General features: G+C 43.9%; 1 protein-coding gene across 5 annotated transcripts in view; it reads right to left on the reverse strand.

The window, feature by feature from the left end:
• The window catches only part of MROH1 (maestro heat like repeat family member 1), a 2,054,050-nt gene that overhangs the window by 488,747 nt on the left and 1,538,286 nt on the right, over positions 1 to 27,017 (reverse strand). For all 5 annotated transcript variants that reach the window (XM_078686516.1, XM_078686513.1, XM_078686514.1 and 2 more), the window contains one exon: positions 3,499 to 3,664. In XM_078686516.1, coding sequence (XP_078542642.1) covers positions 3,499 to 3,664 — 166 coding nt within the window. The remainder of the gene's footprint in view (positions 1 to 3,498; positions 3,665 to 27,017) is intronic.

Below are 27,017 nucleotides of genomic sequence, written 5' to 3' on the forward strand. Positions count from 1 at the left end.
GAATGTATGACATTGTTCTGCATTCTGTCCATCAACTATTCTTTTTTCTAATTTAGAGTTTGGCCGATGCAGGAAGTCTACCAAACTATGTTTCTTGTTGCTATTTAGATTTAGAGAAATGCCTGGTTTCTGAGGCCGAAGTCTCCACTGGCCCCGCCAGCAGACAACATGTCTGTCATAGTGAAGACTGTCAACGTACACCAGACCATCCACAACTCCAATGTGCATTCTTCCTGTTCGGATCGACCAGAGAAAGCTTGGCAGTCCTGAAGAAGAACCCAAAGAAATTACACCTTTGCATTGAGAGAAGAATGTGCCAGTTTAAATGTTTGTAGTTTTTCAATAAGAAACTCTTGAGTGGAAGTTTATTAAAAAAAAAAAATAATAAGTCTGTTGAGCAGACAAATTTAATATGCCATCCACTCGGCATTTCAGTGCTATCAGAATAGCCGCAGTGGTGTTGGCTCTGAAAGTACAGAGATCCTCTCTGTATAGTGGGGATCTGGTAGACTGGCACACTGCCAGGGGAACAATAAATAATCCCCCATGTAATCCGAGATGTGAGAAGATGAGTACTGAGGTTATTAGAGAGCTGGAGAGCATGGCCAGGGAGGAAAGAGATCAGTGGCCTCATGTGAAAGACAGAGAAGTATGCAGCAATAGGGTGTTTGTAGAACACCAACAGATACTGGATATAAAATTGTGAGAATTAATTTGGGTACTAATTCATTAATAGTATAGATCTGGGGTCTCCAACCTTTTCTGCTCATTAAAATCATCCTGAACTTCTAATATTATTAGAGTTGTAATACTGACCACATCAGAAAAGATTAGTGGTCACCATACGCAAGATTACCAGCTGAATTCACCTCAGATTATCAGGCACAGATATCATAAGTAATATAAAAAATGCTTTGCCTGTTAAATGACTCTATTGGGGGTATACATTAACAGCCTCTGCAGTGTCCTCTGGACCGAGATAACAATATTAGTAATACATCTTCCAACACGTCATGATTTAACACTTAAATATCAGCTTTTTTTTTTTTTTGAAAACTTTTTATTGATTTTATAACACAAACACAAACAACTTGCAAGAAGAGAAGAAAGAGACATCAGTATACACAACGTTGCAGTACACGGTGTTGGAGCGGGAAGGGCAATACCATGAGCATCCGTTCCATCAAGAAAGAATCACACCGGGGGGGGGGGGGGCAGAAGAGACAAATTGCAACCAGTATACAATAGAATGTGAAGGAACCCTCGGGTTACGGGGACGTGGGTGCAACATCTGGGTCAGGAAGAGGAGGGGCACATATATCACCTCGATAAGTGTTCCATTGAGTCCATATCTTCCCCCATTTTCGGGGGGTACCTCGAGAAATATATACAGTTTTTTCTCTGATCATGCACCAGTCCATGTTTTGTTTCCATTTCCGAATCCCAGGCGGGCCCTGGGCGCCCCACAGTTGCGCAATGTCTCTTTTGGCAATCATGTTGCCCAAGGTCACCCACCGAAGCTGCGACACGGAGTAATCATTCGGTTCCCATACGTTCAACAGGCATCTCCAAGCTTCCGGCATCGATCGCACCCCCGTAACCTCACTCATCACCTCGTGCACACGGGACCAGAATCGCACTATCTCAGGGCACTCCCAGATGATATGTAAAAAGGCGCCCAGGAGACCGCATCCACGCCGACACAAACCATCCACAGAGAAGCCCATGTGTACCAAACGGGGACCAGTGACATACACTCTATGCAGGATTTTAAGTTGCACAAATCTAAGGCGCGCCTGGATGGCCACCTCCTTAGGGGAGGAGATCGCCGCCTGCCAGTCCTCATCGTCCAGCTCCAGCCCATCACCAGTCCAGGCCTCTCTAAGGCGAACCAGGAGATCAGACCTGGAGTTGATTAATTTTTTATAAATAAGCGAAATCGTACTGTCCGGAACATGTCCGTCCAGTACCCTGTCCTCAAGCGGGGACGACTCCGGTATCTCCACACCCGAAGGGAAGACCGAGAGCACCGCGTGGCGGACCTGCGCATAGCGAAAAAATTCACGATCGCTCAAAGCGTACTCGGTTTTCAATTCCTCAAACGTCTTCATTCTCCCCTTAGTCCAAACATCTTCAATCCTGCTGATACCAATCAAGTCCCACCTATCGAACCCCCGAAACTGCCAAAGTGAGCCAAGTCTATCAGACGCGTACAGGGGGGTGGCACGAGTCAATTTACCAGTCCACCCAAGCGCCATGGAAGCATGTCGCCACACCTGGACAGCCGTCCTGGTGGGGCCCGTCACGTTGCGAGGGGCGAGTTTAGAGTATAGGGCTCTATTGAAGTCGCCCCCCGGTAATAACCATTTGTCCATCTCGAAGGCCGGATTCGACAAAGGGCCATACATGCAATGATTTATCGCCCCCAGTTGTGACGCCCAATAATAACGACGGATATCGGGCAAAGCAATTCCACCGTCGTACCACGGGAGCGACAATTTAGCAATGGCGATCCGGGGCCTACCCCCCACCCCACACCAGTTGCCTCTGTAAACTCTCAACCTCACGGAAGTATGTAGCCGGGACAACGTCAAGTGTGTTTTGCAATGCGTAGAGGAAGCGGGGCAGTGACATCATCTTAAACAATGCCGCTCTACCCAGGGGAGAGAGAGGAAGTTTCCCCCAAGCGACCACATCCGCCCGAAGGCGCTGAAGAGGGGGCAGTAAGTTACGGTCAAACCGCAGTGCAGGGCTCAGCGAGATAAAAATGCCTAGGTATTTAAAGCCATCTTTCACAATCGCGATAGGACAACCACTCGGCAGAAGGGGGGCGGCACCCGACAGGACGTATACACAGGACTTCGACCAGTTGATGACAAGACCCGAGTTTTTGCGGAAAGACGTTAAGACATCAAACAGCACAATGAGGGATTTACGGGGTGATGTAAGGTAGAGCAGGATATCATCAGCGTAGAGAGATACACGGTCCTCAAACTCCGAGTTCCACCTAATGCCCCTCAGGGACGGTTCCCACCTCAACCAGGCCGCCAGCGGTTCCAAGGCGAGAGCAAATAACAAGGGGGACAAGGGACAGCCCTGTCGCGTCCCTCTGCTCAGTGCAAAGGGCGCAGAGACCCGACCATTGACCACCACCTGAGCCATGGGACCGGCGTACAGCAATTGGACCCACCGAACGAACTCCAAAATATCAGCTTTAAATATGTTTTGCAAATTAAGTCATTTTCTCCAAAGAGCAGCTTATGAGCTCGGAAAATACACACTTTTTTTTTCTTATAACACACGTACCAATATTGGCGCACACACAATAATTCATGTAAGCAAAAGCTTCTAATTTATTATGACGGGCTCTATACTACTGTATGAGGAGGGTTACTTATAGGTAGCAGAAGATCTACCAGTAGTTCATAAGCTACTCATTGGAGAAGCTTAGTATAGAACATCAGTGACAGGAAGAAGTCAGACAAAAAAACGACTTACAGCAAGAGGCTGAACGGTGGCAATTCGTCCAGTACTGCTACTTAGTAAGGAAACCTTGCTCTCTTTGTAAGGAACATCGCCGGTGAGCTTTTCCAGCAGTAACTCCAGGACTTGGGTGGTCAGGTTTGGATCTGTTGCTAGTGCTTTCCACAGCACACAAGTATCACTGGTATTGAGAAAAAGATAACAATGAATTCTGTCAAACTTGAATATTAATTTCTAGACATTCGTACTACAATTTATCGGTTTCTTAATGCAAAGTAAACATGAGGTAAAATAAAGGAAAAAGCACGTGGTGTCGCCCCAATTCAGATACTGCAAATTGAAATTTCTTAACAAGAATCTAGTCCTAAATCACTCATCTTAATAGGTATAGTATGCTAAACGGAAATATTAGGTACCTGTAATCCTAGCTCTGCCCCATGTGATGCATTTCCCTTGATGAAAGTTCAAAAGTCAACATGAACAGCAGTAACATCAACTACTCCAGGAATGAAAACTTAAGGTTTACCCATTGATGTTCTTCCAGGCAACACTGTGTGGCGAGTGTTTAGTGGGATTTTCAATTAACATATTCAAGGGAAAGAACAAAAGTGCTTGGATTATTGCTGATACCGGAAAAGGGGCAAATGATGTAACAAATATAGCCCAGTTATCAGTTAAGAAATATTAAAAAAGGACAATGAAGGACATCTAAACATCATCTATCTTTAAGCCTTGAAAAGGGTTTTTTGCCAGGAACACGTGGTGGCTGTGTACGGTGCATTCAAAAGTAATAAAGGATTATTTAAACAAAATACGATCTTTGGAATATTATGTATTCACATATTAAGAGTGATAACATTTGAGGACTCTTGATGGTTCACTAAATCAATACAAATAAGAACCTCCTGTGAAGGCTAACTATTTCTGTACTAGTGGTGCAGAGTTGAAGAAGTTACTTACCTTCGGTAACACATAATCTAGTAGAGACATGGTCTGGCACCAGATTCCTTAACTTGTGAATTCTCCCCAGGCGTCAGACTGGATCCGGAGATGTTTCAGCATTCAGTTCGGAATCTCACACTTATTGGTCTCATACCCAAGAACTGCATTTTCTGACGCTAGCCTGAATGTATGCCCATGTGATTCGCAAACAAGGCAGAGCACGTTGCACTTTATGTTCTTCTGCAAACTTTATATTAACCCTAGGCGTGCCTTTTTAATCCCACTTTAAAAAATGTTAAATAGAAGGAAATGTCAGGCTGCACTGTATCACCTTCAGCTTTTACAGGACGAATTTACTTGTTCAATGGTCTACAAATATATCTCCTCTGCAGTTCGACTTCGGAACATTGTTGGAAAATGAGGTTAAGTTTCTGGTGATAATGTCATTTAAATCGCCATTTTTAAGCCTAGTGTACAATGATTGTCTTTTGTATTAACATTAACTCAAATATTGTCTCATGTAGATTAGTGATGCATATTTTGAGAGTTTTATATCTGTATTAATTTTATGATGGCTACATTCAGAAATGTTTGTATTCTTGAATGTTGCATTCTTTTATGGCTTGGAATATAGCCGAATAAAGATTTCTGATGATGATGATGTTTCAGCAGTACCTCTGCGCGCCAGGGGACGGCATTCGATGATGATTTTGACTCCGGTTGTGACATCAGCGGAGTCATATAAGCCCCTCTAGAGCACAGACATTAGTTTCTTCCGTGAAACCTTCCATGACAAAATGCGGAGCCACTATAGAAACTGGCTGTGGAAAAAGTGTGCCAAAATGTATCTTTGAAACAATAAATAGAAAACAGAAATGAATGGTATGGCAATATCAAGTCAAGATCTACAAGGTAGGACCAAATGGTTCTTGAATCACCCGAGCACATGAAAGAATGCTCACTTGAGTACAAAACCGGTGCTGAAGGAGGGTAAAATCCTTACACCAAGATATGGTCTATAAGGAAAAGTCAAATAGTTCAATGAAGCACATAGCTACTTGAACACTGACCACTTGTGTATAAATCAGGGTTGTAAAAGCAAATACCTCTTACACTACAAATCGTTCGCAGAGTGGGGAGGAAGGGCAGGGCGTTATGAAATCTGCGGCTAGACTAGGTCTCTACCAGATAATGCGTTACTGAAGTTAAGTAGCTTGTTTATCTAATGGAGACATCTAGCCGGAGATTCCTTAATTTTTTTATTAAATAACATAGCTACGCTGCAAACTAAACACCAAAAGTTCTCAGAGAGAACCAGATGGTTGAATTTAACAGTATACCATACGTATGTAGGAATTAGAAGAAAATGAGCATGAGCTGTGGCAAGGACCACAGGAAATATAAATAAAACAAACCCACAGGCACGGAAAAAACCATGCCAGAGGGTAGTTGAATAACACTGTGTCAGAAGACAACAGTAGGACAGTAGTATCTGACCCCTAAATGGTGAAATGAGCCTATGGACTCCAGAGGCAATAACAAATACCTTGTAAACCTACACCAGTAAGGAAGTATTCAAAAGAACCTTTCCTAAGAAATCCAGAAAAATAAGTTCTAGAAATCATCCGCATTAGAGCTTAGATGACTAAACGCATTCATGGTAAAGTCAGAAAGACCAATTCAAGAACAAAAACTGATGCAAATCACAGCCTATTCTTGGAGAAAACCTCATTAGATAAAATAACCACTACGAGGGACTCACAACACATAGAACCTGTAGAGATGAAAAGATGGTAATTATCCGGATAGGAATATGCCAAAAATAATGAACAAAATGCCCAAATTCATATATCCATAGTCATAATACATACACATACACACACATATATACATACACACATATACATATAGATACATACATATACATACACACATACATACATATATATATATACTTACATTCACTGAAAAAACCATAGGTTTCACACCAGTTATAGTTAGGAATTAGCATTTAAAAAACCTATTAAATTCACTGAAAAAACCATAGGTTTGACACCAGTTATAGTTAGCTGGAAATTTTACTGACATAAAACCATTGAAATACCCACGTTATAGTTAGTTGGACTCACTATAACTTGCGCGCCTGCAATGCACTGCTGATGACGTCACATATTACATCACTCATGACATGGTCAGTGACATCACTCATGACATCACTGATGACACCATCCAGTGAATGTGTGTCTTTCTGAAAAATAAATATGTTTTATATATGTATATGTAAAGGTCGATGGAAGAATAAATGTTTAAATAAGTGTCTTAATGGATGTTTTTTTTTAAAATTGATTGGTTAACTGGCTTATTAAGTGTATCTTAGTGAATACATATATTAGCGAGTATTGTTTAAATATTTAAATGTTTGTATCAGTGTTTCACTTTGTGTATAAGTGGCTGCATGGGTTGGTGAGTAGCTACATGTATGTGTATATGGGTTATTAGATGTTTTTTTTAGTATCAGTATGAGTGTCTGTATGGTTTGGTGGGGGTGTTACTTAGCACATAGATGCATCAATGACTGACTCACTGTTTGTATGTGTTTTGAAGACAGCATATGTGCAGGACTGTATGGGTGGATGAATGTGTATATGTGTGTGTTAGTGAGTGAATGACTGTCTCACTAGTGTCTTTATCAGTAACTACATATGTTTTAATCTAGTATATGTGAGTATTGATGTATATAAGTGAGTATATGTGAGAGTGAGAGATTGAAAGAGTTCTTGTTTAAATAAGTATGTGTTTCTATAAGTGATTGTTTAAGAGAGTAAGTATGTGTAAGTTTCCTTAGAAGTAAGGTGGTAGTGTGTGTATAGCTGTATATGCAAATAAATGGATGTTCAATAGTTTATTTGCATGTGTGATTATGTGTGTGAGTAACTTTTGGATGACTGTCGGTGTGTAACAGGATGTATATGTGTTTCACTACATATGATGAGTGAATATATGTATGAGTGACTATATAGAACTGTTGGTGAATGAGTGGATGTGTATATAGATGGTGGTATTACTGAATTGGTTGTTGTAACTGGTATGGGTATCTATTTTTTTTTAAATTCTAGTTTCTAATTTTGAATATGTGTTTCAAGGGTTACATTACACTGAAAGGAGGTCTGTCACTCTGTCACAAGGATGGTGTCATGAGTGATGTCATGAGTGATGTCACTGACCATGTCATGAGTGATGTAATATGTGACGTCATCAGCAGTGCATTGCAGGCGCGCAAGTTATAGTGAGTCCAACTAACTATAACGTGGGAATTTCAATGGTTTTATGTCAGTAAAATTTCCAGCTAACTATAACTGGTGTCAAACCTATGGTTTTTTCAGTGAATTTAATAGGTTTTTTAAATGCTAATTCCTAACTATAACTGGTGTGAAACCTATGGTTTTTTTAGTGAATTTCATAGGTTTTTTAAATGCTAATTCCTAACTATATAAGGCCTGAAACCTATGTTTTTTTCAGTGAATTTCAAAGTTTTTTTAATGCTTATTCCTAACTATATAAGACCTGAAAACCCACCAGGAATCTCCAGAATGCGCCAGGGGACTGCATTGTAGAGAGGTGTAATGAAGCCATGCCCCTTTTTACACCTCTCTGCAACGCAGCCCCGTGCATGTTTGAAGAGGGGGAACTAATTCCCCTTGCATACTGGGGGCCCCTGGGGGCCAACTAGCCCACCTGGAACCTCCAGTATGCGCCAGGGGGCTGCATTGCAGAGGTGTAATGAGGCTATGCCCCTTGTTACACCTCTCTGCAACGCAGCCCCCTGCCGCGTTTGCAGAGGGGGAACTAATTCCCCTTGCATACTGGGGGTCCCTGGGGGGCAACTAGCACACCAGGAGCCTCCAGTATGCGCCAGGGGGCTGCATTGCAGAGAGGTGCAATGAGGCCACACCCTTTTTTACACCGCTCTGCAACGCAGCCCACGTGCATATTTGAAGAGGGGGAACTAATTCCCCTTGCATACTAGGGGTCCCTGGGGGCCAGCTAGCCCACCTGGAACCTCCAGTATGCGCCAGGGGGCTGCATTGCACAGAGGTGTAATGAGGCTATGCCCCTTTTTACACCTCTCTGCAACGCAGGCCACTGGCGCGTTTGCAGAGGGGGGACTAATTCCGCTTGCATACTGGGGGTCCCTGGGTCATATCTGCCCAAACACCGATATTCCAAACGATTGAAAATGACTTTTCTTGAGAAACATTTGGATTTGGATTATCATGTCCTATACTTTGGAATTTTTGAAAGACTGACTTTGAGGATGCTATAAATTACTCAAGTCTGCCCGAATTGTGTGGGTAAAATTGATACCTAGTCACTTTGAATAAGAATGTACTTACGTCTCATCTAACATTTGGAAGAAATATCTAGTTATATGACAACAGGACACCGACATAACTTGAAGGAAATAAGAACGCCCTGAAGAAGTTCTGTTGTACAGAACGAAACGTTTCAGCTGGCTGTGGTACATAAACTTAAGGAAAATAAAAGCATTTGAATGTACACCAAGATTCAGCGCTTCAATAAGGACTCTAAGTGATATGATTTGATTGGACTTATTGTGCAAGTGGTGCTGTGCCAAACTTTGGAATATTCTCCACTACTCTCTACTTCTTACTCTCTCCTACTCCACTACTCTCAAATACTCACTCTCTACTACTCATTCTCTACTACTCTACTACTCTCTACTACTCACTCTCTACTACTCACTCTCTACTACTCACTCTCTACTACTCACTCTCTACTACTCACTCTCTACTACTCACTCTACTTCTCTCTCTCTCTACTACTCACTCTCTACTACTCTCTACTACTCACTCTCTACTACTCTCTCTCTACTAGTCTCTACTACTCACTCTCTACTACTCTACTATTCTCTCTCTCTGCTACTCACTCTCTACCACTCTACTACTCACTCTACTACTCACTTTCTACTACTCTACTACTCACTCTCTACTGTTCTCTACTACTCACTCTACTACTTACTCTCTACTACTCACTCTCTACTACTCTACTACTCACTCTACTATTCACTCTACTACTCTCTACTACTCACTCTCTGCTACTCTCTCTACTGCTCTCTACTACTCTCTACTACTCACTCTCTACTCTCTTTTACTCACTCTCTACTCTCTACCTCTCTCTACTTCTCTCTCTACTAGTCTCTACCGCTACCTCTCTACCTCTACCTCTACATCTCTACCTCTCTCTACACGCACACATACACATATATATATGCATATATATGCATATGCATTTATATATATGTATGTGTATGTATATATATATATATATATATATATATATATATATATATACATACATACATATATAAACATATATAATCTGTATATCTATATAAATACAAATATAAATGCATGCATACATATACATATATGCATACAGATGCATGTTATTTACATGAAAGTTTAAAAAATACTAATAAAAGCAAAGCTAAAAAGCCACCTCATTACAAACAGAATGGCTTTAACTTAAACGAGGGCGAGATCTATTGCATTTTCAATGCTTGTTTACTTTGGTTCCATCAAGAAGGCATTCAGATGTGTCACACATTTGCCATGAATTCTGAATGTTAGCACTCTAGTTGCTCATTAGATCACTGTAGTAAAGCTACTGCTCACCAGGGAAGTCTGCTGCTGGTATTGAAAGTGCATGTTTCAGTCTGCATGTCAGAATTTTTTAATGAAATAGAAGAGGATTTGAGAAGTCACTCAAAATGATCCCTAATTTTTCTTTCTGAAGCACTAATCATACTTTCTATGGCAAAATGAACCCCCTCATTTTGTTCCTTTTTAAATTAAATGTTTTCAGACTTACCACTTCATTCCAATCAAGATGGCTTCTGGTGTGCCATACTTTTGTCATAAGTAAGACTGTTAGCGCTCTAGTTGTTCTTTAGAACACTCTGGGACATTCTGTCATTGGGCTATACTTGGGCTACATCTGGGTGATATTTGGGCTACATTTAGGCTCTTTTGTCTCTGGTGGCCTTCTTGGGAGACTGCATGTCAGAATGTTTTAATGAAATACAAGAGGATTTGAGAAGTCACTCAAAATGTGCCCTAATTTTTCATTCTGCAGCACTAATAATACTTTCTATGGCATAATATACCCCCTCATTTTGTTCCGTTTTAAATTAAATGTTTTAAGAGTTACCACTTTATTCCCATCACGATGGCTTCAGGTGTGCTATACCTTTGTAATAAGTAGGACTGTTAGCGCTCTAGTTGTTCTTTAGAACACTCTAGGAGGCTGCAGTAGAACACAAAGGAATCAACTGACAGTCTCTGTCCTTGTTGGATGTACATGTTTTACTGAGAAAGTCAGACTTTATTCTCACATGACTGAGAAAGATAATGTGAATTTACAGAAAATATGCTTTCAGTTTAGCTTATAGATCCCCTTCCAAACCACTGCGGGAAAATCATGAGATATTAGTTTTCTTTCAAACATGATTCATGATATCACAGCAGAAGGCTTTTTCACATGGTAAAATCACCTTAGAACACACCACAATTCCTAAAATGAGTATGGTACCATCAACAAATGATTTATAATGTAACTAAAGTCCTAAAACCCTCTATTAACTACAATGCTTTTTAATGAGGTGCTATCATGTATATTGGTCCCAAGATGGCTGCCAACACTTCTTGGATGAAGTGCTGACAGCCAATTAGATCAGATGTGTGGTTAAGCTCCGCCCAGATATATATATTTTTGTGAACCTAAATTACTCAAAATCCACTGGAGCACATATCTTTAGACATAGCAAAGGCACATCGGGCTACCAGTCCCTACAATTTTGCCAAGTTTTGTGGAAATCCATTCAGCCGTTCAGGCTAAAAGTGAGTCCAACCGCCCTATGGAGATTAACATGGGGAAAACACGTTTTGGGACCCCCCTTTTATCTCGGCCCCCGCTTGACGAATCCCCCCCACACTTTCAGGGAAGGAGCGAGGCGAGGCAAATTTAAGGAAAATGACAGGCAGATTCCTCAACCGGCGCCAAAGTTATTCCCAATAGAATGTTGCGGATTTCCAATAGAAAACAATCCTAACTATAACTACCTACTGGCGACCGCCAGTAGGTAATATACATACATATATACATGTACTTACATACATATACATATATACATATACTTACATACATACACATACATATACACATACATGTACTTGCATATACTTACACACGTATACTTACATATACATATATACATACACATATATACATGCACACATACATACACATATATACGTACACACACACACACACACATATATATAAACATACATACACATATATGTATACACATACATACACACACACACACACATATATACATATACATACACATATATACATACACGTATATACCCAAACAGTATTCCCCAAATCGTCTTTCGAAACTCCAGCCAGTTATGCTTCAGAGGAAGGGAAATGGACACCGATTTATGTGGTTTGGCAGGTCTTGATTTATTAACCCCTTAATTGCTGCCGTCGGCCAACGGTCGTCACGGCCACTACCTCCCCAGTGCTGCGCACGACCGTTGGACGTCCATTCAGCACTAGTTCCAATGGACAGCGCAGCACTGGGGAGGTCTATTTACAACGCTTTAAAGGGGTTAAAACCACAATGGGGACACTGTTCCTTGACGTAGTCACCCGAAACGTAGGGGTGCAAATAGTCACCCGTGTGTTAAGAAGGAAAGAAAGAAAAAGGAAAAAAGTACCCTAGGTACAACGGATCCACCCAAAAAGTGAAAAAACATCTTTTGTCCTCTGTTGCCCTCACACACCCCTGGGGGTGTCATGCTTCATCATCGGGCGTTTGCTCCTCGTAGGGCCGGCGCTGCAATTCCCTACGGATCCCCCGAAGGGTCTCTTTATCGGAGATCTTTTTTAGGACAGCCGGATGGTGCATGTGGGTGTGCGGGGTGGGGGTCCAATGAGGGTAAAAAAGTATGTGCAAAGTGAAAATTGAGTTAACAAACGGGGAGTAAATATGCAACAAATGTCTCATTTGTATACCCATAGCAGATTAAGCTGCTAAATAAAATCTTGTTCCTGTAGGCATCCTAACCCCAGGAATCAAGAAGGTCATGGGTCTGGGTCAACATGTTTTGCGCCTTCGTCGCCTTAAGGGTTGTCCGCGCTTCGTCAGGACCAATACTATAAAATTGAAGTGCACGTGAATTAAAATAAAATACCCTCTAAATTTAACAGGGCAGGCGGTAAGGTAGTATACCTATGGTCTGGCTATAGCTTCATTGTGTATACCGCTCCTGTTCAATACCTAGGGAAAGAGAACATCGTGAGACAAAAATATATGCACATCAGTAACAACTTGATGTCATAAAATGTGCCACCGCTGTGTGCACATCGATTACACATAAAAACAACAGAAATGGCATGCGAGACACTCAAGGCACAGGTGGTTACTCAATAGGGTAACCCCCCTAATGAGATATCATTGTCAAAATCTAGAGGAAAACACACATTGGCACAACCTACATCAGCTCGTCTAGCATGGGTGATAAAAAGCAGTTGCCCCACATGTGTTTATAAAAACAACTCAAAGTCTCAGTAACTGACGTAAATGAATGCAAGGTCGGCACCATCAGCCATGGGTGCCGTCAGAGTTACCAATCCTCGAGAATGCTCACCTCGCTTGTTGAGGGATGTCTCCTCTGGCAAGAACACTCGGCGCCCGCACATTACCGGGCTTAAAACCACTAGAAAAGTAAAGAAAAAGAAAAAGGAATATATGCAGCCATGAGTCAAACTGTGACCCCAGCTCAGAAGTTCCTGAGCCATGATCTACAGATATCTTCTGTGGAAACTAAATCTAAACTTACGTTTGTCCCGGGGTGCTGCCTACTGTGCACCTACCCAGTCCGAGTGTCAGCCAATAGTAAACCAAAATTGACACGGCGTTGGTGCTCATTATATGCTTCAGGCATGCACCTGGGAGTAAAACCTTTTCCGGGAAGTCCTACGGTAATCAGAAGGTGACCGCATGCGGGAAAAACGCGTGTTTAATGCGCATGGGCATGTGTCCGGGTAACTAATCCCTGATGCATGCGCAATGGATAAATAGGAAACATGATGCCTATAGGGCCAAATAACAAGCTTACTCATGTATTACTAAAAATGGCCGCATATTAAATTAATAGGCAATTCGTCTTAAAACGCATAAGCGCTCCACATCTTAATTCTATTATACCCGTGTGGATACAATTAAAACCTTACTTTTCTTCCAGTTTTTGGTACTTTAACTGGAAGAAACCTCACAAGCAAATATATTTTTGAGCATGCCGCTCATCATCAGAGGAAAAAAGGGAAGGGAAAACCTTTGTGTAGGAGGCTGGCTTAGTATATGGTGCACACGTATTTAAGTGAAGCACCCTGCACTAATACAGGCAACCATTGTGGTGATTTTAGTGGTCTTAGACAACCATAGAAAGCTCTCTAAGTGGTAGCTGTGGACAGCAGCCTTCAGGCTTAGCCCAGAAGGAGTATTAAGCAGCTTGTTTGACCAGAACAAATCATGTAGTGTAGGTTAAACGAAAAAAAAACACCAAGTGTAGTTATAAAAATAGTTATATTTATTATACAAATTCACTATCACATTGGTATATCTCCTACACGGAGTTATCAACACAATACTCACAATATTTCAAAGGTGAGTAAGCACAAATACACAGTGTTCTCCAGTGGGAGACCAAACCATATACTAAAGAAGAGGAATGTGAACTGCAACCGAAGTCGAGACCTGATCCAGAACACTCAGAAGAGCTGAAGACACAAGGAACCACCCGAGGTAAATATCCAAAAACCCCATGGAGGCTGCGTGCAGAGTGGAAACACAGCCTTGTACTCAATGCAAGTAAATGGGTATATTTTGGTTGCAGTTTTGAAGAAGGATCCTTCCCAGTGGACCCTGAAGAAACCCTGTGGAAGATGGAAGGTTATAGAGTCACCCCACCTGTGAATACCCCAGGAACCAGGATACATACACATGGGAAACCTGGTGCAAAGTGATGTTGGAAACTGCTATAGACCAAAATTGAGGACTTCAGTGAAGATGCTGCTCGCGAAGAAGATGAAAGAGTCTGTTGAAATCCAAAGATGGATTTGTGAAGTAAAGTGCCTGTAAGCATGGAGGACAGAGTCTATGCCACTCTGGAGTGACCAAGAGGCATGGAAGACCAATGACCACCAATGACTGAAGATGCAGGAGAGTTGACGGGGACCTTGTTGTTGCAGCTGTGAGGACCACACGACGCTGTGGAAGACCAGGAGCTGTTCATCAGCTGTCCCACATCGGAAGTCGAGAACCAGGGGGTCGGTGTCCGGTGGGAGCGCCAACATGCCTTGGCAGCAGACACAGACTTCGAAAAAAAAGAACGTGCACTTATGAGACACGCAAGGACCAAGGGACACACCAAATGCATGAGAGTCAGAGTAGGCCCCGAGCAAGCAGGGGAGCCCATTGAAGCCAAAGAAGACCCTTAAGAGAACACACAGGCTGAATGATCAGGAGTCGCAAGAGGATCTTGAGCATTTTACCAAGGATGCAGGCCCACGGTGCAGAGAACGCGGTGAAGATGAAGATCCTGGCACAAAGAGATGCTGGAGCTTCGTTGTAGCCCGAAGATCTCTGGAGGACAGAGTCAACAAGCCTTGGCAATGGAAAGTTGAAGTGGTGCACAGGGGTGCTGTTCCAGTGGTTCCGACGAGGGATACTGGCCTCAAACGGGATGAAAAGTCAGTGCAGGCCTCGAGGGAGATGCAGAACCAACACCTATGTTGCTGAGACTTTCAGAGTTCATAAGACCTCAGGAGCAGCAGACTGGTCAGCTTCCTTGCGGTACCAGCAGATGCAGTGGGAGTGACTCCTCCACTCCAAAGGAGATTACTTCAGGTATATTAGATACCCAGAGGCCTGGAGAAGAACCTGGATGAAGCACAGGCACAGACAACGCAGACCACTGGCAGGACGACGAGACCAGGAGCAGCAGGAGCCTTCCTTGATGCATTCTTGGTTCCAGGAGAAGTCGAACGAAGTCCAATGTGCACAGACGGTTGAAGTGGGAAGTGGTTTTTGATCTGAATATTGCCCCATGACGCATCTGAAGAGCCACCCACAGGTAAGCCCTGAAGTACCCTAAGGAAAGGGTTGGGACGATTCAGGGGTCCCTCCCAGAGGAGGGGCTGGACAGAGGCAAGGATACTCCCATGTCCTTTTTTCAGTTTTACACAACAGCGGGAGCCAAAGGTTCCCTGAACTGGTTTCAAATGGAGTATGCAAGGAGGACAACCAATTTGCCCTTCAAAGCAGTCTGGTGGCGCTGGCAAGTGCCTCCACCCCAGCCCAATACACAAAGTCACGTCTGGGAGGTGGTCACCTCGCTTTATCTTCCCCTGATCGAGCGCAGCTCAGCAAGAGGAGGACAAAATCGGGGTTGTGGTCGACAGCAACACTAGCTTGCTGTTAGATCCTGAAAGGCTGGTACTAGGAATACAGGGGGCTCCCTAGGGTATACAGTTAGATATAGCCCCAAGGGGTAGTTAGACATGTCGTAATTGACTTGAAGTCCACTATATGTATAAAATGGCTAACTGCATTTACAAAGCTTGGAGAACCGAATCCTGGGTTTGTAGGGGGTGTCCTGCCCATGCAGGGCACCCTTACACGTATAACCGGGCACCGTGCCTTCAGGATTGAAAGGCTTACCTTAGGGGTGACTTATAGGTTAAGTGTAGTGACCCAGACGAAACATATCTGTTGGGAGTGGTGCTAGCACCAGCTCACACAGCCTGCAATGACAGGCATGTAGTCACAGGTTGAGTGCTCTCTCATGAGAGGCATAATACATGCTGCAGCCCATGAGAGACCCCGGTATACCTATGCCCTGTGTACCATAGTACCATATACTAGGAACTTATCAGGGTAGACCAGTATCCAATCTGGAGTATACCTAAGTACTCACCATGTCCATTTTAGGGAAGAAGCACAGAGATGTGGGTCCTGATTAGCAGGATCCCAGTCAGACGAGTTTGGAAAACACAATGACACAGCAAAAAGTGAGGGTGATCATGAAAGCAGATCTTACTTTCCTACACCCCTATACTAGGGTTGTATAGGGGATATTCATCTTTTGGTTATTAGAAGTCTGGCCATGTTATGGCTGTGCCATTGTGGTATACGTTCCGCCGGTTGTAAAGACCTGATGTGGTTTTTCTGCTGTTAGCCGATATTATTTTTTCAATATTGTCTTTGACAGGTCATGTGGTACAAGGACTGCATGTTGTACGGAGCCTCACTGTATGGTAGAACAGGCTCAACCCTTATCTGACCTTCATAAAGGACAGTGCAGATGTGTGGAATTCCATAGCCAGACGCCCAGGACATATTGTTTTTGGGGTCAAGGGCAAGAAGTTTTCATGTGCACAAACCCCATGGCTGCCGGTTTGCAGTACCACATTATGGATCAGGGAAGGGGACTGTCGCAGGTAAGGCATTATTTGTGTACATATGTTAATACTGTTCAAACTTGTACCTATGGTTAAGTAACTGAAAGCCTTTATTATTAGGGTGAGTGCTCTGGGTAATGTTGTAAGCTCTGACTGCACTACTGACAGTGATTCCAGTACAAAGATGTGTACACACTGTATACTGCTCCTAGAATGCTAGAATGCTCTCTGATTTGAAGCAAATATTTTCAGGAGCATAAAAAGCAAGATTGATGATTCTTTGCTTTCAAAATAAAATGTTCATAAAAAAATGAAAGCAGCAATAAAAACATTTTGCTAAACTACTGTACAATTTCTGGTGCCATTTCTTTGCAGCATCATTTAGTAACATGTGTTGACGCATGCTAGTAGTTTCCAAAAATAGTCATAATGGAAAATCAGTATAACCAATTTCAAGAAAATTAAGGGAAACGAAAATAAACATGCATTGGCAAAGCCAGTAGGTCTGAAATTGGTGGCCAACTTTTCAGTTTTGTCATTGTGTGACTGGGCCCTCACCATGATAACAAACTTGGCAAAAGCAAAAATTGTTTTTGGTCTCAAAAAACACACACTGCCACAGTAGTTTCTGGCACTGAACAAAACTACTTTGTGTGCCAATATGCTCCTTGTGAAGGAGCAGAATGCTGTCACTCACAGTGAAGTCAGCCGATACAGAGAGAGAGAGAGAGAGAATTTTAATAAATGCAAAAGGTCATGATCAACGCCAGACGGAATTAGGGGCCCAATTATTAATTAAGTCTCAAAAGTGCACCCATGGTCTATGTCCTTGCATTAAGTGCAGTTATACGGCTTTTGTGAATTTCCAAGAATTTACAGAAGTAGGACAATAAATAGTACTCCTAGAAGGTATTTGTGAACTGCATGTTAGCTTGAGCAGATATGCATGCGGAGATTTGCCCATGCGAAAACTCAGTGTTTGCAAGTAAACCTTCCCTCCAACCACTGTTTTCCCAACTCTGGAAGAAGGTTTATGTCTGCCAATGTCAGGAGTACATTTCCAACATTTCTCAGTATGAGAAAAGATTAGAAAAGAGTTGTTGAAAACCATTAAAACATACAAGTTAGTAGGTTTGCACACATTGAAAGGGCATGCTCACCCTGAAACTATTGCTTACCACTACCCTCAGCCCCAGTATGTAGATCTTCGGAAACGTGGCAACAAAAGGTGACTGCAAGTATTCAAACACTACTATGGTATGAGCCCTGGAATAATCAGAGAGGCTATATTAGAGCTCTTATATAATGGGATTTTTGCCATAATGTGTTGCCGCACTACATGGAACCAAAGGGACAAGTGGATTTTGTTACAGGACAAGTAGATTTATGAAGTAACCTGCCCCATGGGCAAGTGGATATTTTATTAATTTCCACACCTCTGCGGACATCAATAAGTGTATTTTTTCACCGTAGACAGAGATATTCCAAGACTGTAGCAGCTCTCCTTAAATATCTGCAAAAGATGAACTCACCTCAGTAGCAAAACTAGGAGGGGAAAGTAACCCTGAGGCTAGAGAAGACTCCAGCCCACTAGCCTCACCAAGTGCAGATAGCCAATTCTCCTCTATAGGATGTGGAATACTCTCTAAAATACGCTGTAACCGCCCAGACTCATCTGTTTCATCATGAGAGGAAAGTGGAAAAACAACATTCTCGTCAGTTGGCTCTAATGGCTTCACACCCGACGCAGAGAAGGTGACGCCTCAACGTCAAGATGAAGAGGAGAAATTACTATGATTGGTGGTGTCGACGTTAATACCGGAGTTGGTTGATCAAGGATAGACTCCTAAGGTGGAGACCCTGAAGGGCTGTGCACCGGCGCAGAAGCAAATTTGGGCGATGATGACCGGCGCCGACCCAACAACTCAGACAGCCAAACTTGCACCAAGGGCGAACCAACCGTGCGGCTCCTCTCAACTCCATGTGGCTCCTCTCACCTCTATCAGGCCCCTCTCACCTCCATGGGGCTCAACGGCACTCCATCCAGAAGAAGGTGGGGGCCCCGAAAATAAGATGCAGAGAATTTATTACTATCTCCAAGCTCCTTGAAAAACAGAGAGGAAAGGGACGGAGTTGTGTACAGCCTCCTTAACCTGCAATCGAGAGAAGCTGGGAGAGACAGAGTCTCCACACGGAGAAGTCTCGGGGTGCAGCAACTTTAAATGCCTGCGCTTACTTTGATAAGTCGTTTGAGAGCGACGTCCCTGTGAATGGATAAGACTCCTGGAACGGCCCTGTGAACAACTCTCTGATCGAGAAGGAGACCAAGGCCGACGTGAAGTGTCTGTAGAGAGCGTGCTACTAGAAGTTTCAAATGGCATTCCTTGAGCGCCTTCGTCTTCAGCTTCTGGCAGGAGCTTTCGGAGTTGTGGAGTTCCTCTAAACACCACATACAAATGGAGTGCAGGTCTGTAACCAACATCAGAAAGGGTTATGTTACTTACCCTGTAAGCATCTGTTCTTGGCATGTAGAGCTGTAGATTCACATGCTTTACATACTCCTGCCATCTAGTGTTGGGTCCGGATGTTTGCATGATATAGCAGTATTCTCTTAAAGCGGCAGCTAGCCAGTAGATGTTGCAGTTGCCTGGAAAAGTGTCTTTAGCACTGCCTGCCCTACATTGGCTTGCTTGCATGTAAATTGTTAAAAATGTAAATTGATACTTGTATAGCACACTACTCACCCGCAAGGGTCTCAAGGCGCTTGTACGAATACCGCTGTGGAACCCATCCTGGCTTTCCCTGTGAGGTGTCCACTCCTGGGCACCCCCAAGGTGGAGGCCAGGCATCCTTAGCGTTGTGAGGGCCGTTGTGGAGATTAAGCAAGCTATTGCCCAGAGTTGCAGAGTGGGACTCCATGATTGGAATAGGCACCGAGGCGAGAATTATCAGGTCCGTGAAATTTTTGAGTTCAAGACCCGCCGAGGCGGGGAATTGAACCCTGGTCTAGACCTCAGCATCAGGGTCTGCCGCTCTAACCATTGAGCCACACTTCTCCACTCCATGCTAGTGCATCCACACAATAGTGTTTGGTAAATGTGTGTGGTGTAGACCATGTTGCTGTTTTACAAATGTCAGCTATAGGAATGTTACCTAAAAGGGCCGTAGATGTCCCTATTTTGCTTGTAGAATGCGCTCTGAGGGTATAAATAAAGTTCTTTTAGCTTTTGTGTAGCACGTTTGAATGCACTTAACAATCCATCTTGAAATAGTAAATTTAGAGATAGGATTGCGTTTGTGAGGTGGTGCAAATGAAGTGAACAGTTGCTTTGATTTACGAAAATCTTTTTCCTTTCAATATAGTACAATAAAGCTCTTTTAAAATCAAGTGTATGAAGAGTCTGTTCTGCTACTGAATCTGATTGAGGAAAGACAGGTAACTCAACTGATTGGTTGACATGAAAAGCAGAAACTGCTGTTGGAAGGAATTTGGGATTGGTGTGAACGAATATATGTGTAAGCTAGTCCTCATTGTGGTAAGTTTAGAAGGTAACAGATAATGTTTTGAAGAGAAGAATCATTTTGTTGTTGATACAGTAGATAACAAATCGTTTTCACTTTGCTGCATAGCAAGCTCTGGTGGTAGGTTTTCTTGCTTATCTCAGAATAGTCATACAGTCTTGTGGCAAATTTAAATATCCACACTCTGACTTAAGAAGCCAAATTGCTAAGTTGAGCTCCTTGTGATTCAGATGCTTGATTTCTCCATGGTTCTGAGTGAGAAGACGAGAGGTGAGATGCAGCTTTTGATGTGTAACCACTGACAGTTCTAACAGGGTGGTGTACCATGGTTGACAGGCCGGTGTGGGATCTACCAAAATCAGTGTGATAGATGTTTGCCTGAGTTTCCGAACCTGAAATGGAAGGAGTGGGAGAGGCGGAACAGCGCAAGCAAATATCCCTGACCAATTCATCCATAGGGAATTGCCTTTGGTAAGAGGGTGAGGGAACCTGGAGGCAAAGTCTTGGCATTTTGAGTTCTGCGGTGTGGCAAAGAGGTCTATTTGTGGAAATCCTCATTTTTGAAATTACGGAAGGAGAACTTGTGGGTGAAGTTCCCATTTGTGTATTTGTTGTTTGTTTCTGCGGAGGAGATCTCCAAAAATGTTGTCATTGCCTGGAAGGTGCTCGGCTAGTAGATAGATGTTGTGATAAACTGCCCCACACCAAATGGTCTGAGAGGGGCGTGATAGTTGTAGAAAATGTGACCCCCCCCCTGTTTTTGTATATAGTACATTGTTGTCATATTGTCTGTCCGGATTAAGACAACTTTCGTTACCAGGTGAGGTAGAAAAGCTTTCAATGCTAGTTGCTCTGCTTGAGTAACTGCATGAATGTTCAGGCTGAGAAGTATTGGTTGACTTGAAACTGTTGTAACAGCGTTTGTAAATTCCAAATTCTGGATGCATTGTGATTTGTTGGAGCCATGTGAGTTTTAAGAGGGGCTCCTAGGTATGGTTGTGTCTGATTGAGTGGAAGATGGGATTTCTGTACATGGACTGTGGATCCCAAATGATGTAGAAGATTTAAGGGGATCTGAGTGTGATGCACACATTTGAGATGCAAGTTGGCTTTTATGAGCCAATCAAACAAGTTACTTACCTTCTGTATCGCTTTTTCTGGTGGATATAGTATCTGCCTGTGGATTCCTCACTTTTTAAATGACACCTGCACCAGCATAATGGCATGGCTCCGCTCGCGACTCCATATGACGTCACCAGAGCCACAATAAGACCTCGTCGGCGTGCTCATGTCAGTTTTACCCATTCATTCCGTGCCTACGAGGCGAACAGGCAGACTGACAACATATTTGGAGTACAAACAGTATATAGAAAAATAGGAAATAGGAAAAGCTCAAGAAAAGACAGAGAAATAACCATGTCAAATAACTAAAAACTCCTTTGGTATACAAAGGTGGACAATGGGGAGGAGAGTGTGTCAGAGAGGAATCCACTGGCAGATACTGTATCCACCAGAAAAACCATTACCGAAGGTCAGTAACTTATTCTTCTGATGGATACATCTGCCTGTGGATTCCTCACTTATTCAATTGAATCCCACAGCAGTCCCGCTCCCGGAGGAGGGTGTCCACCAACTCATACCAAAAAATCCTGCAGCACAGAGCATGCAAAATGGCAATCCCTCCTAAACTCCAAATCCAAACAGTAATGTTTTGCAAAGGTGTGGAGGGAGGCCCAAGTTGCTGTTTTACAAATGTCAACAACAGAAGCACCTCTAGCTAAAGCAGAAGACGACTTATCTCTGGTGGAATGAGCTCCAATACCTTCAAGCGGTTCCTTCTCGGCCAAGGCGTAGCAGATCTTGATGCACAAGATGATCCACCTGGAGAGTGTTTGCTTGTAGACAGTCTTGCCTTTCATCCGACCAATGTAGCCCATAAAGAGCTGACAGTCCAGTCTCAAATCTTTGGTTCTGTCCAGATAGAAGCAGCCACTCATCTTAGGATCCAGACGATCAAGTCTCTCCTCTTCGGAAGAGTGAGGGGGGAGGATAGAAGGCAGGGAAGGTAATAGATTGCCCTAGATGGAAAGGAGTAACCACCTTAGGCAGGAAAGCAGCCCTGGTCCTGAGAACAATCTTTTCTGCATGAAGTGAGGTTTAGAACTAACAGCCTGAATCTCACTTACCCTCCTGGCCAAGGTGATAGCGATCAGAAAGACCGCTTTGAAAGAAAGAAGCCTCAGCGGACAACTATGAAGAGGCTCAAAAAGAGAACCCATTAGGAAAGTGAGTACAAGATTTAAATCCCACTGAAGCATAATGAAAGGAATCGGAGGAAACCTTTTGGTGAGGCCCTGAATGAACCTCATAACAATTGGAGATTTAAATAAATAGGGCAGGTCCGGCAAACCGAGGAAGGCCGAAAAATATTCCTTTACAGTGGCCACAGCACAGCCCTGCTGAGCCAAGGAAAGAGAGAAACTCAGCCTCTCAGACAAACGGCCTTCAAAGGATCAATGGACCTCTCTCCACACCATTACACAAATTTGGACCACCTGGAGGAATAAATATATTTTCTGGAGTGATAAAATAACGTCCACCACATCCGGTGGGAGAGATAAAGAACTCAGATTGCACCGTTCAATCTCCAGGCATGAAGGTGCAGGCTCTGGAGGTAGGGGTGTAGAACCTGCCCCTGCGACTGCGAGAGGAGATCTGCCCTTAGTGGGAGACAGAGCCGAGGGTGCGATGAGAGGTGAAGTAGATCTGTGTCCACACCCTTCTTGGCCAATCCGGGGTGATCAATATGACTTGGGCCTGGTCTTGGCGAATCTTCCTCAGAACCCAAGGAATCATAGGTATGGGAGGAAATGCATAAAGGAGCTGCGAACCCCAATCCAACAAACACGTCCCCCAACGCTCTCTGCATTGGAAACTGGAGACTGCAGAACGATGGGCAGTGCATGTTCTTGTGAGTGTCAAAGAGGTCCAGCCGAGGAAACTCCCACATTCTGAAGATGTGATGGACCATCTCCGGATGAACCCACTACTCTTGATCGCCCGAGAAACGCCGACAGACTGTCCGCACGCACATTTAGCACTCCTGCCAGATTTGTCATCACACAAATCTGATGGTCCTGAGCCCAAGACCAGATTCGCAGAGCCTCTTTGCAGAGACGAAAAGACCCTACTCCTCCCTGTTTGTTTATGTACCACATAGCAGCAGTGTTGGCCGTCAGGACCTGAACCGACTGACTGCGAAAGGAAGGAAGAAAGGCCTTGGGAGCTAAACGTATCACCTGCTATTCCAGCAGGTTGATATAAAACAACCTTTCCTCCGGAGACCAAAGGCCTTTGATCTCCAGGTTTACCAGATGAGCACCTCACCATAGAGCGGGGGCATCCGTAATTACTGCGGCCACAAGTGGAGGAAGATGAAAGGGCTTTCCTTGCGACAGATTGCCTTTCACACTCCACCAAGACGGATCAGCTGCAGTGTCTCTGGAGATCCTGACCATCTCCCTGAGATCTATATTGTGCTGATACCACTGCCTGCTGAGGCACCCCTGGAGTGTCCTCATGTGACAGCGTGCAATGTTGACTAACAGAATGCAGAAAGCGAACAGACCGAGCAGGCGTATTACCTTCAGGACTGGAACAACCTCTCTATCGTGAAAAAAAGGAATCCTCTCTTGAATGTCGAGAATCCTCTGCAGAGGCGGGAAAGCTCAACACACAACCGTGTTCAGTACTGTACCTATAAACAGGTTGCGCTGTGAGGGCACCAGGTTAGATTTGGGCACATTTATCGCGAAGCCCAAGTCGAACAGCTGTGCAGTCACGTGCAGATGAAGCACCATCTCTGGTGACTTTGCCTTGAGCAGCCAGTCGTCCAGATTGGGGAAAATAGGAATCCCAGACTTCCTGAGATGAGCTGCAACCACCGTCACCACCTTCGAGAAGACCTGAGGGGCGGAATTAAGACCAAATGGAAGGACTGCAAACCGGTAGTGCTGCGACCCTACCGTAAAATGGACATACTTCCTGTGCGACTTCAGGATGGGATTGTGAAAATCTGCATTTTGCAAGCCGATCGACATCATCCAGTCCTCTTGATGCAGCGCCTGAAGAACCTTGAGTTAGGGTCAACATCTTGAATTTCTCCTGTTTGAGGTAAATATTCAAGACCCTGAGGTCTAGGATAGGCCTTAATCTGCCATCCTTCTTGGCAATCAGGAAATACCGGGAGTAGCATCCCTGACCCCTTTCATGCTCCTGGACCGCTTCCATTACCTCCTGCTGCAGAAGCAGTAAATAGTCCTCTGAACACCAGCCCTGGCGAGGAGGGTAAGGAGGAGGAAACTTCCGGAAGGGATGGGCGATTCCATTTTTCAAAAGATTCAAAACCCAAAGGTCTGAAGTGATACATTTCCAGCCTTGAAGAAAATGGGATACCAGACCCCCTACAGGACCAGCATGCTCCTAGATGGGGGATCTAGAGCTGTTTTCCTGTGGTACCAGTGGTGGAGGCAGGAGAGGAAGAAGAAGAGAAGGAGGAGGAGGAGAGTCGACGGGATGCACCCCGCAGACTACCTCCGCCCTTTCCTCTGTAAGATCTATACTAAGGATTCTGCTGCTGCTGAGGCTGCCAACGGTCGTGAAAGGAAGCCGCCAGACGGCGCACCGGTAGGGTAACCTGCTCTGGGAATCATGCCATGCACTGCATTAAGAAAATGCGAATGATCGGACCCAGGTCCAGGAAAGGGTGGATAAGGAGCAGAGTCTGAATCCACTCGAGGCCGAGTAGGCGTTTGGGACGTCAGACCCAAAACAGGAGAGGCTGCAGGCACAGGAGAAGAAATCCAAGGTTCCTGAGAATCTCTTGCCAACGGAATAACCGTGGTGCTGGAGAACCCCATGGCATCGGAGAGTGAGCCGGAGTCGCTTGAGAAGGTGAAGGCAACGGCGAGATGAAATCTTTAGAGCGACAGCGCAAAGCCCGAGACGGTGACCTCGAAGCTCTACCCTTCGATGAACGACGTCGGAAACCGTGCCTTCCCTTCTTCTTGTGCTTCCTCGACTTCGAAGTGTGCAAGGTCGACAAATTCGATTTTGACTTCGATCTTTTCGGCCTCTCTTTTCTTGCCTTCGCCATAAAAAGCTTAGCCTCACACTCCTTCAGAGCCTTTGGATTAATTTTTAACAACTAGAGCAGTCTCCGACGTCGTGGTCCAAAGAAAGATACCACGAACAATGTTCATGGGGGTCAGTGATAGACATATGACCCCCCTCCCCCTCTCTGCAAGGCTTGAAACCAGACTTCTTCGATGTCACCATAGCACTGCTACACCAAAGGAAACAGCAGAAACAAAGTAACTTGCGAAGAAAATGGAGAGTCCCAGAGAATTGTTATGCGTCAACAGCGTGGAAAAAAGGGAACTGACGACAGCACGCCGACTAGGTCTTCTTGTGACTCCGGTGATGTCATTCGGAGTCGCGAGCAGAGCAGTGCCATTATGATATCCTCGTCGATGTCAGAGAGGTAGAAACAAGTATTTTGTGGAATGCTGGCGCTGGGGTAATTGAAAAGGTTAGGAATCCACAGGCAGATGTATCCATTAGAAGTCTAAGCACCTCCGTGGAAATAGCAACGAAAGGAACCTCTATTAGACGGAGACTGAAGGCACCCATTGATTTCGCCACTTCTGTGTTCTTTTTCATCTTTTCTAGTGATTGGTATTTCTGAGGTCCAAAAAGATGTTCTTTGTCGATTGGTACAATTAGAATAGTCTATTGAACCTCTGGTTTAATAATAGGGATTCGGTATCTGCAGCATTTAAAGCATACATAATGGATGAATTTGAAATAAGCTTGCCTTCTTGCAATATTTTCTTGGCCTATTTTCTTGTGTTCTTCTGTAAGATATTGTAATAATTCTTCCATGTCATCCCAGTGTGCCCTATCATACTTAGCTAACCGCACTCGAGTGTTAGCTATTCTCCATTGATTGGCTAATTGAGCAGCTACTGAGCAGCTACTGTTTTCCCAGAGGCAACTATTAACTTTGATTCCTTATCAGGAGGAGGTGCTTCTCCTGAGCTTTGGGACTTTGCTCTTTTATGAGCATTTGAAACTACCAAGGAATCCAAAGGCAGCTGACCCTTCGCTGCTAGGCCTTTTCCCTCTTGTGCTAAGCCTTTTCCTGGCTATTTGGGGTAGTTTGCACTTAGGCCCCTGTAACTTTTTGACCACTTAAGGTATCCACACCAAATTTGCGTCCATTTCTTCCAACATCATGGGGATTTTAAAGGTACCCATGGTTTGACGATTGCCCTGGAGGGGACCAAGAAATAAGCCAAAATACAGTTTAAATTTAATTATTTTGTTTTGGAAAAATGGTACAAAAGTGCTGCAGAAGAAAGCGTCTGTTTTTTTTCCTTCAAATGGTATCAACAAAGGGTTTGTGGTGCTGAAATCACCATCTTCCCAGCTTCCAGGGACTTACAGACTAT

This window comes from Lissotriton helveticus, chromosome 4_1, assembly GCF_964261635.1.
Source record: "Lissotriton helveticus chromosome 4_1, aLisHel1.1, whole genome shotgun sequence".
Lineage (NCBI taxonomy): Eukaryota > Metazoa > Chordata > Amphibia > Caudata > Salamandridae > Lissotriton > Lissotriton helveticus.